The sequence below is a fragment of the Apaloderma vittatum genome, unplaced genomic scaffold (assembly GCF_000703405.1).
Source record: "Apaloderma vittatum isolate BGI_N311 unplaced genomic scaffold, ASM70340v1 scaffold3853, whole genome shotgun sequence".
Taxonomy (NCBI): Eukaryota; Metazoa; Chordata; class Aves; order Trogoniformes; family Trogonidae; genus Apaloderma; species Apaloderma vittatum.
Window position 1 is genome coordinate 14,645 of NW_009708434.1, and position 15,918 is coordinate 30,562.

Consider the following 15,918-nt stretch of genomic DNA (forward strand, 5'->3'; position numbering starts at 1 on the left):
GGGGGGGGGAGTTGTTTGTTTGTTTTAAATATATTGAAATGTCCTGCTGGCTGTTCTGTAACATCAAATACCATGCGTATGATGTTCACAATGCTGGGCAACTAACTTGGAGTTTGCACTTAAAAATTCCAGAACACACCAAACAGTTGCTCTAACTGCAAAAAAATGAAAACATGCCATGATACCACACACCAAAAGAAGACTTACCAAAATATAGGGCTTTCACCAGGCTCTTTGACTTTGTAGTATTCTTTGTCTTGTGGCAAGACTTTTGTCAATCCAAAATCTCCAATTTTAACTCTGTTCTCGTTCTCCACTAAGATATTTCTTGTTGCTAAATCCCGGTGAACATATCTTTTTGTACCCAGATACTCCATGCCCTAGGCATAAAGTTCATAGACACAACAGGAAAAGAGTTACTTTTAACATGAAATAACACTTTCCTAAAGGGATGAATTAACTTCCAAGTTAAAATCAAACATGGACTGCTACCAAAACCGGTCTGCATGAACAATTGTCTTCTCTGAGGAGTTCTTCCAGGTGCAGGGACTCCCCTTAACCGAAGTGAGACAGACTGAGCACTTGTCGGAGCCAAGTGTTTTGATTATGCAGCTGGATAGCTGTTATAGCTCCCTTTAATGGTCGAATGCCGTTTGCCGGTGACAGAGAGAAGCAAAATGAAACTAGTTCTAAGCTACACAATCAAGGGCAGATGAGAAGACTTTCCTGTTTTCTAATTTAATCTTTTTTCTTCACTTTGTATATCTCCTTTTCTGATTGCTTTATGAAAGTTTATGTTACAATTCCTTGAACTTGACAACTATTCTCTGACTGTATTCCCACCTGTGTGTGACCATTATTCACCAACACAGTTCTGCTGATTGCTACTTCCATGGTCTGCTGTAACAGCACTGGTCTGAAGCCATGTCATCTTTTGCTGCTGCTGCTACCTTCTTAGCAATGCACATAACTCTTTTTGCTAACAATGAAATGCAGTAGAAGCCAGTGTGTGTAGTGGTATTATTAAAAAAGGCCTTGCTTATGAAGCAATAAATGGTGGACATAAGTTGATTCTGCACAATGCCAAGAGATATCCAACTCATGAAAGGAAACTGTCAGCTTCAGAGTTCCACTTCTTCAACACAACCAAAAAGCAGCAAGTTATGCTAAGAGCATTGTTGAACTCAAAAGTTTTGAACATCAATGTTATACTACTAATGCCAAAATATTTATTTCTCTATTTTTAAGCGAGAAACCTCAGAAATAGTCGGACTCTGCTTCCTCTCAGACTCGTTACCTCCAAGCACCGCTGGGTGGCATCACTGTTTAGTCACTTCACATCCCAAACCCGTTCAAAAATCCCCTACTCTTCATCACCACCCACTGATCCACTGCTACCCGGGATGAACATCACAATTAACTTTTTCAAAGCAACACTCCTGTGTTTCTGATACAACCAGTCTATGTAAATGCTATAACTTTTTATTACTACTACATACTCTACTGAAAAGAGTCCTAAAGCTTCTCTGATGACAGTAATTTTTCTGTTAGCCTGGAAAACACCTATTCTAAACAGAGATACTTAACTGAAATAACATAAATTCTAAGAGGAAATCATAATCCTGTGTAACTACTCTAACAAGCAAGTTGAGTTTAATTATATGATTTCAAAAGTCTCCGTCACTAAAATTGGTCTCACCAGTAAGGATACCTGGAACACTTTAAGAATTAAGAGACGGAAAAATAAATTTATTCTTAGTTTCTCTTCCTATCAGCCAGCACCAACAAAATGCAGGGCTGAAAAAGCGAAAAAAGAGAACATTCCAAAACCCATATGCATGGAAAAGTTACTTTCCTTGTTTATATTCAGTTTTAAAGAATCTTGACAATAGAATGGCAAAGTCCTATTGCTTGCCTCCAGACAAGCTGTACTACTGGCAAAAGCTGCACCAGATGACAGCTGCACTAATATGCATCTACAGAAACATCAAAACTGCAAACACCTTGCCTGGAAAATGCTGCTTTTCACAGTACAAGTTAGGCACAAAAAAGTAACACCTTTAAGTCAGGAATCCTTTTGCAGTATAGAAGCAAGGAACCAAAATGCAGCAAGCAAGCAAACACTCATCTTAACCTTCAGGTAAGGGCATGCCTTCTTTTCTCTCATATGTTTGAGAGAAGAGCAGCAAGGCAGAGGGAGAAACTTTTTTTTCATTAAAAAACCCAAAATAACAGTGATAGAAATTCACAGCAGAAGAGATGTTGAGATGCTGAAAGAGCAAACGCAGCAGAAGGAAAGGGACAAATGTGATCAGCTAGAAGGGAAAACAATCCAATTACATTTTTGTAATACTAGGCTTTGAAGTAAAAGAATGCTGCAGTTTAGGGTGAAACCTTAGATCAATCAATATAACCTCTGCTTTGCAGGTAGTACAGCAACTACAGTGCAAAGCAAGACACATACACTGAAATTTAGACTTTGCTCTCCTTAAAAGGGAAGATACTTTTTTAAGAGCACGTCCTACATGCAGACTTCCCACATTCTCATACTGTGTGTACCCACGCTTTGTCACGTGAAAGCAGAATGTTTTCCCACTTAATTATCTGCCAAAGGTATATTGTAGCTGCCTTCCTCCTGTTTGATGCATGGTACTTAAGAAGCAGTCACTCTGTCTGCTATTTTGATTTTTCATCACCATCCTGGAGACCTGTAATATTTTGATGCTTCTTTTGTATATGGGTATGTCCATACACACATACAAGTTAAGAGCCTTTTTCTTTGTACCTTCTGAATACAGTTGCTTTCACAAAGCTTCCTGCCATACTTGTACTGCCTGCAAAGACCAGAATTCCACCTTCCAGTCCTCCTATCAGATACCTGTGTCCCAGAGACCAGCGTCTTGAGATAGCCTGCTACTGTTTTTCCTTCAGGCTTTGGATAAAGTCTGGAGACTTAGACATGCAAGCTTACTAGAGTAAGCAAGGCAGGCACCTTTATAACCCTTTAGCTTACAGGCTGAGATGGCCACAAAATAAAACAGGTAAGCGGCTGCAGTCTTTGAGTGTTCAAAAATCCCTGGTGCATCTTTACGCTAGAGACGATTCACTGTCACCAGCCTCCTGGGTGAGGCTTCTTTCTAGCTCTTTCGCTAGAAGGAAGATTGTTTTCAGTGACTTAGCAGCACTGGTAGTTATTTTATGGCAAAAATAATACTGGGAGTATTTCTTATGCCTGTTACTGGAGAACGACTTCTTGTTGTGACACAGATCAGAGGGCGTTTTAACCTTCTTTGGGTGGGTGGTCACATGTTCAATCCTTCTTTGTGAAAAATGATTGACACTTGCCACAGACTTGTTAACATTTTCTGTTTTCCAACATTATTGCACACTGCTTGCCCATCAATGACTTTTTCATGCAGACTACCCACCTAGCCTTGCTTCAGTGAAGCACATGAATAGGTGAGATCAGCTGCTAATAAGCTACAGCATCTTTCTGTATATGATGGTTGTTTTGAGACAAATGAGAGAAGACCAAAGAGATAAAAACATGTCGAAGCATATCAATTATATGAAATGTTCTACCTTGCATATCTGAGATGCATACAGCAAAAGTTTCTTGTGGTCCAGCCTCTCCTTGTGTTTCTGCAGATAATCTCGTAAACTTCCATACGGTAAATATTCCATAATTAATCTTAGATTCCTGCGACCTTTTAGAAAAACAAGAACAAAAGCCACACTTAGTTTTTCTGTGATTTTTCCAATGAAATTGGAAAGTTTTGAAACATATTTACAAATGCCTATGAATAAAATTAATAGAAAATGATCTTTATACCAAACCCGCGATTAATTATATGTACATCACTATGCCATTTTTCATATATTAGCCAATCACACTTTTTCAGAAAATGCTATTCATTTAAACATAACAATAATGTGGATATGCTTGATACACAGAGCATCACTAATCCAGATAATTTCATCAATACTTTAGCTACTATTGCTAAAGCACATCAAAAGTGCCACATGTGTGTACCTGTGTTTACGTAATTCCTCCTCACTGCCAGTGTGAAACTCAGAATGGCAACTGACATCAACTGGTCAGCAATTCTACCATCTTAAAAAACTTAAGTCTGATTCTGGACCCAAGATTTTTCTTTTCATGGTACGATCCTGGGCAGAACCTCAACAGCATCAACAACTCAAATATATATATTTTTCAAAGGTTTTCCTGTCTGTTTTTACTGTATAGGCTTTATAAGAACCAGTAATATCCACTGTCAAACACTACATTCAGCAAAACACAACAACAGTTACAAAATGGCTGAATTTTCCCACTTAACCCTAAGTATTCTGGGAGTATTAAGAAAAAGAAATGGGATCACTATTTAAAGGGGTACTTTCTCTAAACAAATCACATTATGCAGTGACCTGGTTGAATAGAATGTCCATCTTGCCCTGAGAAGTATTATACAACAGACATTGATTTCTTTGATTTGTACTTTGTAAGTCCTGGTAAAGTCAGAACAAGTCACTGACTTTCACAGACCCTTACTTCTCTGGATTTCTCAGTATGCATACTTCGGTGTACACATGAAAGTGTATTCAATATAGCACATACCTGCACTGTAGCATACTCCTTTGTATTTAACAATGTTGTCATGCTGCAGAGATTTCAGTATTTCAATTTCTCTTTCAAAGTCCCTAAGGTGCTCTTCTGTGCTATGCTGCAGCTTTTTCACAGCCACCACCTCCCCAGTATTATCCTGTAGTGGGTCATAGCGACACATCTCAACACTGCCAAAATTTCCCTAAATCACAAATGGAAATACTTGAATTAACAACATGTTCACATCTTGGTCTCTTTCTTGGTGCTTGTTCACACTGCCTCAGTGGCCATCGTACCAGCATTAAGGTCACCACAATTAATTATTTAAGCGAAATGTCACAAACCATCCCTGGGAGAAAAAAACAAAGAGTACAGGATCACATGCAACAATTCTGTAAGAATAAAAACATTCTACAAAAGGAAACAAATCATATGGAAGGAAACCAGGACAAGGAGAGAGGGTGATATCTATTCATTACCTTCAAATTTCCACTTGCAATTCAAACTGTCAGCTGGCATACTCCTTTTCCTGCACCTGCAAAATCCCCCTCCTTTAGGTTCCTCTTGGACCTTAATTATGCTCTGTATCTTGGTGGTTCCTCCCCTGTTTGTTTCAATGTTCTACATTCTTCCTTTTCTCTATCTTCCTTTAAGCAGTCATCATCCTCCACTCTGTTACTCTCTCTATGCTGCGCTACCATTTACAGTCAACAACCAACCATCTGCAAACAGAACTGCATCTCCTACTTTGCTTTCAGGCTTGCTTTCCCTAGTACTTGAAGACAAAAGCATGCATAGCTATCATGTTTAAAAAAAAAAAAAAAAAAAAAAAAAAAGAAGCATGAACCAGCAAAGAACTATTTTGTTAAACTGGTTATTTGGTGAAGATCTGTCAGTTGTACTTACCCGTCTAAGCATGCTTTCACATAAGCAAGGCTGCAATGAGCTGTAAAACAGTAACTAAATTCCGATTTCTAAAGCCGGACAAGTTGGACTAGATGATCTCTAGAGGTCCCTTCCAACCATTAACATTCTGTGATTTTAAGCTGAAGGCCTCTATATATCTCAAAGACATGAGTCAATTTAGGGACTGCATATTCAGACTTATCCGAATACACACACAAAAAAAACCCCTAACCCAATTAATACTATATATGCAAGACTACTCTGGAGCATTTTAAAATGAATACCATGGACAAGAAAAAAAATAAAATAAAAATGTCAGGTGCAGCTCCGAATTACTTAGAGCGATTTTTAGCCTTTCTGTGTGACTGCAATCATTGTAGAGGTCTGATATCTTTCTTCTATCTAATGATATCATGAAACTGAAACAAGATCCAAGAGATATTGTACACTGTGATCAGATATGACTCAAATTACTTATTTCTGTAACTGAAATTTTAATGTAAATACTGTATATGGGATCACTGGAAGACAACTGAAAAAGATACTTCCTTGCTAGGCAATTAAGAGAATTTTGTAACATCCTACCTTGCCAAGTTGCTGTAAAAACTTAAGATGTCTTTCTTCAAATTGTGTTGGATCCCGATCTTCAAATGCGCCAGAAAATCCAAGTGCTCCAGTTCTCATATTTGGCAACATATCATTTTCTGTCAATAGCTCATAATCTAAGGGGAGGAAGAAGAGAAGAGAGACAGGGAAAAGGGAGCAAAAAGAAGTGAATACAAGAATGAAGAAGTTAGTGCAATCGCAGTATGTCCTACCTCTGCTTGGCATACCCCAACTTCAGCAGAATATTAACAACCAACTTTTATTATAAATTACTATATAGAAATTAAAGACAAAGATGTGTTACAAAATAGCCAAATTACTTATCCTGACTCATAAGAAGTCTTGCTATAATTTCCCTGTTTGCTTTTTTGCAGGCCTATTTTACTTCAAATTTAGTAACTACTGTGCGACAACTCCATTCTTGCAGAGGGAAGGAATGTAAACTTCACATGGACTTACGACAACGTGTCATAAGTTTTTTCCACTTGGGGCAAAAAAAAGATACCTGTGTATTTTATTGAGAAAAAAAAAAAGAAAGGCAGTCACAAACATAATTTACTTGGTTAAGAGTTTAGAATGTTTGGGACAAACATCAATCAAATTAGAAAACTGCTAACGTTTAAAACGCTCTTTTAGAACAAACTAAAAAGCAGTAACATAGTGTCCTTACAAACTCAGATTTCCAGGGCTGCTCTGGACAGTGGTTGTGGGTCAACACACGAAAAAGGGAGGCACCATATGAAAATGAACCAACAGAAATCAAGTTTTTTTCATCTATTGCATTATGTGGTCACACAGACTCACCTGGAGTGAACAAGCTGTTCAAGTCACGTATAATTGCTCTAAAGGAAGGCCTGAAATCTGGCTCATAATCCATACAGTTGTTTATAAGGTTTGCTAGTTCTGTCCAGTTTGGTGCAGGAAGCTGGTGCCTATCTTCATAAAACTGTAGTTTCTGGAATTAAATAGATAAAAACCACTTTAATATACAACCATGAAGAGTTGCAGATGCCTTCACATTCTCACCAGAGCAGACAAAAAATACAGCCCTCAATCTAGACTTGTTATCTCACCAAATGTGTATCTGACAAATTTACGTCAAAAATCAAGGCTGACAATGTAGCAAGACTGGAATAATTTTGATTACTCAGTTCAGAAATTCCTAGTCAGTTACTGGTGGAACACAGGGAGGTTGTGGAGTCTCCTTCTCTGGAGACATTCAAAACCTGCCTGGACGCGTTCCTGTGTGTCCTACTGTAGGTGATCCTGCCCTGGCAGGGGGGCTGGGCTAGATGATCTTTTGAGGTCCCCTCCAACAACCCCTGACATTCTGTGATTCTGTGAAAATACAGACGGATAATACAAAGATGGTGTCTCTTTTATTGATAATTTCAGAAAGCTTCAACAGGACAAGTCTAGCAGAAAATTTTATCCATCTGTGAGCTGTCTGAGCTTCACAAGTTGTAAAAAGCTTTATGAGTATTACAAAAGAATGTCGACTAGCACAGGAGAGGACGACAACTTCTGAAATACCTAGATATACATAAATTAGGTCTAGGTAGACAATGGAACTTATTGTATGAACTGATTACAACACCTGAGAAATCCGATCAAGCTTTGTGAAAAGGTACAGCCCATTTAAAAAAATAATACTACAAATCGTTGTGTAGCACAATAAAGGAAACAATCTTTTTGCTTCCAAATAAGGAAGCAAATAAATAAGAAATAATATTTTTATGGAATGTGTTTCTGCTTCACCCTCTGCCCCTAGCTGAGACAAAGTTAACATTTCTGGTTTAGCTAAAAGAGTAGAATTGTCAGCAACACAAGAAGTCTTACAGTATTTAAAATGCTCAATTAATAAAACAATGCCAATTAAAAAATCTATGTGCATTGTTAGGAATACTTTTAGAAGTGATACACTGTTGTAATAAAGCAACAGAAACAAGATCAAGATAGTACTGGCAACACTGTACTTTGTCTCCATAAAAATTAAAACAAAGGATATAAAACCAAACCTCAAATTCACAGTTCTGATAATTACCTACCAGGAAAAGCACCCTTTTCCAACAGTGGTCATGAGCCACACAACTACACATGATGATTCAGTTACAACAGCAAGTATTTCAAATCACAATTGTCCAAAGAACTGTTTTGACTGTAAATCCAGTAATACTTACTCTTGAAGAATCCAGTGCACTCAGAGGTTTGTCTCCTCCACTGCATATTTCCCACAAAGTAGTACCAAAACTCCATTTGTCTGTGGCCAGACTTAATTGTTTGGGATTCTCAATACATTCAGGTGGAACCCATGGTATTCTCTCAAGAAGAACTGTAGAATCACACAAAGGAAACATCATGTTAAGGTGAATAATAAAACCAGAAAATTCTGATTTAATAAAAACTACTTCAGTATACATAGGTATTTCACTCTGTAATGTGCTTTTAGTACCCACCGGTGTTTTTTGACCTTGCCTAAAAAATAAAGCTACAGAATATGAACAAAAGCGTTTATGCACAGGACCATTAGTTTTATTGTAAAATATAAGCCTAATGTTATAAAACTGCCTTAGCATTGTGTCCATGTTATATTTTTTGCTCTGACTTCTGTATTTCTCCCAAAATTTAGTAGCTATCCCACAGAGTAAAAAGGCACTTTGCTGGTGGCTGGCACATTATGGCACAGTAAAAGGTGCTGTAACAATGAAATGTCATACCACTTGATTTTTAAACTTATGATATTGATTGTAGTAACAAGTTTAAAGATGGTTTTGTACTAATGTAGATTTAGAGCGCCTTAAAATGAAATCTCATAAGATAAATGTCAGCTTCTCCTTTTAAAAGGGAGAGTTTAAACAGTTTACTGGAAAACAATGACATCAAATTGTGTAATTTCTTTTGGCATGTATAAAATCACAAAGTATAATGTGTTTATTTTTCCAAATTTATTAAGAAGATGAAATAAAGAATAGTAAGATTACCTGAGTTTCATTAGCATTACAATCCTGCATGCACTTTCAATTTAATTTGGTTAATTGTGCTGTTTATAAAGCATTAGAACAAGCTTCAACTGCAGATGATAATCCAGTATTTTTAGCATCAAGTGATACCTAAAGAGGTATTCACCAAGAAATGCACCGAAGATGATTTTCAAATGCCAGGCATTTTCAAAAGTGCAGTTACTGTCAGCTTTGAAAGCTTCTCCAAGCTATAAAATACAACAATTTAGTCTTAATCAATAATAGGATACTAAGTCCAGCCACTACCTGCTTAGACTTATTCATGTCACATTAGAGCACACCAATAGTACTACAAGTGAAAATAAATTTGAAAATGAGAACAGCGTGAAAAAGCTCGTCAAACAATGGAGAACTGCAGCTTTATTTCCTGTAGCTATTTGCTGATAAAGAAGATACACTCAAAACTGCTGACTAGGATTGCAGAAATTATTTTAAATTGATAGATAAATGAAGGAAGATATTGTAACAGAAGTACCTTAGATGGTCATCAGAATAAAAGCACCCTAAAACTAATTTGTCAAGTCAGAAGCATTCCACGAGAAAGGTGACACAAAGACTTACTATCTCTTGGCAAAACCGTAATACTGATGCCGGGATCACTTAGTTTTATAAACGGAAGATTTCCAGACTTCCTGTCTTCCTCTCTGATAAGCAAGATGTTTTTTGCACAGACATTCCCATGAACAAGGCCTTTATCCTCCTATGAACAGAAATGCATCTTTTACATACTGACAAAAAAAATCCTATGGTTGAAGAGGTATTTGACAAAAATACATTACAGCATGAGCGAAATGTCAGCAAAGAAAATAATGAACATAGATTAAATTCATCAAATCTCAGGCAGTTCATCAGTTCCTCTCAGAGTTATGGTTTCTAGAAAACTTTCTTTAATTATCTACCTAAAGTTTCAAGTTTAAAACTATTTGATGTATCTTAACTCAGAAGAACACTGATCCATCAGTATGATCCATCTAAAATTGATGAAAGAACAATTAGATTTTGTTAAAGGGAAGATTCATCTTAATCAAATATCCTCTCTCAAATAACAGACTTGATGTTGAAGTAAAGAGACTGTAAGGTTGGGGCTTAATGTACACAAAAAAATGTACTCAAAGTTTAAACAGTACAGTGTTTTCCCTTCTCAGTGGTTAACTACCAGGGAACAGCGAATGTTCAGCATTGTGAGCCGAGGTGGGAAAACCAGGAAGGACTGATTCTGCGGAGAGAAAAATGTTACTGGAAATACATTTTTATTTCATGATAAAACATAAAACATCAAAGAAGAATGGAAAACGCAATTATACTTTGCACAAGATACAAAGGCATGTCCTTGGCCATCTGCTAACTATCTGTTATAGGCCCAGTCCCTTTCAAAATACCCTCCAGAGTTTCAAGAGTAAATAAACTACTTACCAGAAAATGCATGGCTAACGCCAACTGTTTGGCTACCTCCAGCTTCCACAAGATATTGATAACGTTTTTGTTCTTTTTCAAATATGTGTCCAAGGACCCAAATTTTACATATTCTTGTACGAGGATGTCTGATTCAAAATAGAAAAAAGATCAGCAATTAAAACTAACAATAACTAATACAAATTCAGGACAGATTCATTATTCTAGTATTGTCCATCTCTTTCTTCGATACTTTGCTGGTGAACTAACTGTAAATTTGAAGCTATATAACTTCTGAGTATTTTCACAAGTATGCTAGGTTCTTTATATTTCTTCAGGGTGTGGAAGTATACCTAATTTCTTCTGAAAAACACAAAACTACCAGATTTAATAAGGTTTTTTAAAGAAAAGGTTTCCACCTTAACAAATCCAGTGAGCATCCTCTTATTGTCACTTGAAAGACACAAAAAGTAATGCAAATTCTGATAAAGCATGCAAGTATACAGCATATCTTCATAAAACTGTAGTCGAATAACATATAAGTCACTTTCTAGTTATTTACAACATATATTCCTAGTGAGAAATACAATCCTTTGCTGACAAAATACAATGTTCCTGAGAATAGATTAATATTTGTACTAAAAAAAAAAAAGCATATACAAGCCATATTCTTCTATGCAGTTATCTGGTGAATAGCCCAGAAACAAGAATTATTTCATACTACTGCAGAGTCTTCATCAGTTGCAATATAACAATTTTGCATTGCATGACTGAACTCTTGTCTTCAGCTCTAAGATTCTCATGTTGCATTGCTTCTCATTTAGACTCTAGTATTGTATTTGGTCATAACAAACCAATTTTTGCAACAAATTCATTTTACTGACAGCAAAGTGTTCTGGTTTTTTTTTTACAATTACGTAAAGCAATTTGCATCAAACCTGTACATCAAGTACGTAACCCATAGAAAAAATAACAGCTTCCCTTCCTATTTCGTAGTAACTGCTTCTTATAAAAGTGTAATAATTCTCTTGCTTTCAGAAAAAGAACCGTCTGCAGAGGACAACTGTGATCTAAACAAGAAGTAAGCTCTTTCTGGGGCCTTTTTAAAGCCAGGAAAATCCTGTGCCACAGGCCGGCAGCTGGAGGATGGGCAGCTGAGCTAGCGTGAGTGGAGCCAGCATCAGCCGTGGTTAATCGTGTGCCACCAGGCTGCAACCTGGCCAAAGGCTCTTAGAAAAACTGTAGGCACTTAGACAGAGGACCCACGCAAACATGCAGGCGTCCAGGCCTCTGGATTCAGAGAGCGCAGGTGCCTGGCACTTGCAATGGTGGGTAGCCATGGCAACACCTCTCTTAGATGCAAACAGGTGGATGATCTGCTCTGCATGGTGGCATGTAAAAGGGAGACTGACTGGTGGAACCAGGCTCTGCCATCCCTGAAAGAGCCCTCAGGTACAGGCTGCACGAGAAGAAGAAGATCCTGCATCCTCTTGCCACCCAGAGGAAGAAGGTGACCAAAGAGCTTCCTCGTTACCGTTGCACAATAGGTATGGGGCTTTGGCACTTGTGGGTCAGGTGAATGAAGAGGAGAGGAGAAGGGTCAACTGGACCAGGTCTCTGCTTGACAAAAAAACTGAGCAGGCATGTTCTCCTAAGAAGTGCTCTGCTTGCAGTGCCCTTGCAGAACAGTTTGGGTACTCTGTAGGAGAAGCAGGTTGTAAGTAAGAGAGAGAGCTCAAGTAGGCTATAAGCGTGACCGAAGTCCTCTCACCCCAGACTGGCCATCAAAACTGACCCTGAAAAGAAAAATCGGTGGGTCATCGTAGTGGGTGACTCCCTCCTGAGGGGAGCAGAGGGACCGATATGCAGACCAGACACGCTTCACAGAGAGGTCTGCTGTATCCCGGGTATCCAGGCAAAGGATGCCCTAGACAGACTTCCCACCCTTGTCAGGTCTTCAGATTATTACCCACTGCTGGTCTTTCAGGTGGGTAGTGAAGAAATTATGACAAGAAGCTGAAAATCAATAAAGAGGGAATTTAGGGCTCTAGGGCAGTTGGTCAAGGGATCAAGGGCACAGGCTGTGTTCTTATCTATCCCTCCAATGACAGGGATGAATGAGGAAGTTACCAGGAAGAGTCATCAGCTCAACTCATGGCTCCAGGATTGGTGTCACCATAATAGATTTGGGTTTTTTGATCATGGGTTGGTATACAAGTCACCAGGTCTACTGGCAAGAGATGGGATGCACCTATCCCAGAGTGGGAAGAGGATCCTGGGGCAGGAGATAGCAGGGCTCATTAACAGAGCTTTCAATTAGGTTTGATGGGGGAAGGATTTAAATCTGGGCTCACTGAGAATAAGTCCAGGGAAAATATGCCAGAGTCTGCAGGATGGTATGCTAGCAAAAACTCTCATGCCCCCATCTCAGTAGAGATGGGGAATAGAGATGCAACAGAAAACCAAGGGGCAAGGGGCAGTGATGCTGGAAACATTTGAGAAGGTTCAGGTAGGAATTAGGACCCACTCCCACAAAAAGGTGTTGGGATCGTTAGCTCACCCAAAGTGCTTATATACCAATGCGTGCAGCCTGGGCAACAAACAAGAGGAGCTTGTAGCCATGATGCCACAGGAAAACTTTGACACAGTGGCTATCACAGAAATGTGGTGGGATGCCTCACGTGACTGGAGTGCCACAACTGATGGCTACAAACTCTTCAGGAGGGATAGGCAAAGAAGGAGAGGTGGGGAGGTGGCCCTGTGTACAAGGAATAGCTATGAATGTGCCGAACTGGAGTATAGTGATGACAAGGTTGAGTCTTTTTGGATTAAGGGCAAAGCTAACAAGTCGATGTGGCTGTTGGAGTCTATTATAGGCCTCCCAGCCAGGATTATGAGGTAGATGAGATCTTCTATGAACAGCTGGGTGAAATCTCTCAGTTGCTGACACTTGCTCTTGTGGGGGACTTTAACTTCCCTGATGTCTGCTGGAACTACAAAACAGGAGAGAAGGTTGAGTCTTTTTGGATTAAGGGCAAAGCTAACAAGTCGATGTGGCTGTTGGAGTCTATTATAGGCCTCCCAGCCAGGATTATGAGGTAGATGAGATCTTCTATGAACAGCTGGGTGAAATCTCTCAGTTGCTGACACTTGCTCTTGTGGGGGACTTTAACTTCCCTGATGTCTGCTGGAACTACAAAACAGGAGAGAGGGAACAGTCCTGGAGGTTCCTGGAATGTGTCGAGGAAAACTTCCTGACACAGCTGGTGAGTGAACCAACCAGGGAAGGAGACCTGCTGGACCTGCTCTTTATAAACAGGTGAAGGCTGGGAGCACAAGTGCAGCTGGCGGGTGTTTTGGGCACAGGGACCATGAACTGATAAAGTTTTCTATTCTTAGAGATGTCAAAAAGGGGTGAAGCAAAGCTGCCATTTTAGACTTTAGTAGGGCTGATTTTAACTTGTTTAGCTGTCTTATTGCCAGAGTTGCTTGGGAATCAGTACTGAGGAGTTTGGGAGTCCAGGAAGGCTGGATGCTCTTTAAGAAAGAGGTCTTGAAGGCGCAGGAGCAGGTCATTCCTGTTAGCCGTAAATCCAGCTCGAGGCACAGATGACCTGCTTGGCTTAACAGGGAGCTTTGACTGGCACTCAGGGAGAAAAAGAGGACTTATGGACTTTGGAAAAAAGGGCAGGCAACTCATGACGACTACAAAAATGTTGTGAGGCTATGTAGGAAAAAATCAGAAGCTCCAAAGCCCAGCTTGAAGTTTGTCTGGCCTCTATAGTTAAGGACAATAAAAAAAGTTTCTATAAATATATTAATGAAAGAAAGGTCAAGGAGAGCCTCCATCCCCTGTTAGATCTGAGAGGACAAATAGTGGCATCAGATGAGGAAAAGGCTAAAGTGCTTAATGTCTTCTTTGCCTCAGTTTTTATTAACAGGGACAGCTATATGGAGGGAATCCAACTCCCTAAGCTAGGAGATTGGGACCGGGAGCAGGAAACCCCCGTCCCAATCCAGCAGGAGGTGGTCACTGACCTGCTGCAACACCTAGATGTACACAAGTCTATGCGGCCAGATGGGATGCACCCAAGAGTGCTGAAAGAGCTGGCAGCAGTGATCACCAAGCCACCCTCCATCATTTATCAGCAGTCCTGACTGACTGGAGAGGTCCCATCGGATTGGAAGTCAGCTGATGTTACCTCCATATATAAGAAGGGATGGCAGGATGATCCAGGGAATTACAGGCTGTCAGTTCGGTCCCGGGAAAGCTGATGGAGCAGATCATCCTGAGCTGTATTATGAGGCACATGCAGGACAACCAGGTGATCAGGCCCAGTCAGCAGGAGTTCATGTTTGACTAGTCTGATCTCCTTCTATGACAGGGTGACCTGCTTACTGGATGAGCGAAAGGCTGTGGATGTTGTCTGCCTTGACTTTAGCAAGGCATGTGACAGTTTGCCACAGCATTCTCCTAGAAAAGCTGGCTGCCCATGGCCTGGATGGGCATATTCTTGCCTGGATTAGGAACTGGTTGGATGGCCAGGTCCAAAGAGTTGTGGTTAATGGAGTTAAATCCAGCTGGCGGCCGGTCACGAGTGGTGTCCCCTAGAGCTAAGTGCTGGGACCACTTCTGTTTAACATCTTCATCAATGGCCTGGATGAGGGGATGGAGTGCACCCGTAATAAGTTTACAGATGACCCAAAACTGGGAGGAAGTGTTGATCTGCTGGAAGGTAGAGAGGCTCTTCAGAGAGATTGGGACAGGCTGGACAACTGGGCCAAGGCCAATCTATGGATAGAGATACCACTGCCATGAGGAGAAAAAACAAATAAATAAATAAAATCAGTGAGACCCTGCATCCAAAGCCATTTAATGAAAATTGAAATACTGATCCGAAGTATGTAAGGAGACAGCAGCGTGCCCAGATGGCCAAGAAGGCCAATGGCATCCTGGCCATCCTGGTCCAATCAATACTACTAGGAATAGTGTTGCCAGTAGGACCAGGGAAGTGATTGTGTCCCTGTACTGGGCACTGGTGAGGCCGCACCTCGAGTGCTGTGTGCAGGTCTGGGCTCCACAGTACAGGAAGGACATCGAGGTGCTGGAAAAGGTGCAGAGAAGGGCAACCAGAAGGATTAGGGGGCTAGAGGGTAAGTCTTATGAAGAGAGGCTTAGGGAGCTGGGGCTGCTCAGCCTGGAGAAGAGGAGGCTGAGAGGAGACCTTATTGCTCTCCACAACTACCTGAAAGGCAGCTGTACTGAGACGAGTGTTGGCCTCTGCTCCCTAGTGAACAGCGATAGGACAAGAGGGAATGGGTTCAAGTTGGGCCAAGAGAAGTTTAGATTGGACATTAGCAAAAACTTCCTCACCAAAAGGGTGGTGA

At 40.1% G+C, this 15,918-nt stretch overlaps 1 protein-coding gene across 1 annotated transcript in view; it reads right to left on the minus strand.

The window, feature by feature from the left end:
- Positions 1–11,917, minus strand: part of LOC104271758 (tyrosine-protein kinase JAK2-like) — an 18,008-nt gene extending 6,091 nt beyond the window's left edge. The window contains exons 1-9 of the mRNA XM_009866538.1: positions 11,797–11,917; positions 10,552–10,679; positions 9,700–9,838; positions 8,299–8,450; positions 6,923–7,073; positions 6,098–6,234; positions 4,619–4,808; positions 3,583–3,707; positions 208–380 (exon numbers count right to left, since the gene is read on the minus strand). Of these exons, the coding sequence (XP_009864840.1) occupies positions 208–380; positions 3,583–3,707; positions 4,619–4,808; positions 6,098–6,234; positions 6,923–7,073; positions 8,299–8,450; positions 9,700–9,838; positions 10,552–10,679; positions 11,797–11,917 (1,316 nt within the window). The remainder of the gene's footprint in view (positions 1–207; positions 381–3,582; positions 3,708–4,618; positions 4,809–6,097; positions 6,235–6,922; positions 7,074–8,298; positions 8,451–9,699; positions 9,839–10,551; positions 10,680–11,796) is intronic.
- Between the last annotated feature and the right edge of the window lie 4,001 nt (positions 11,918–15,918).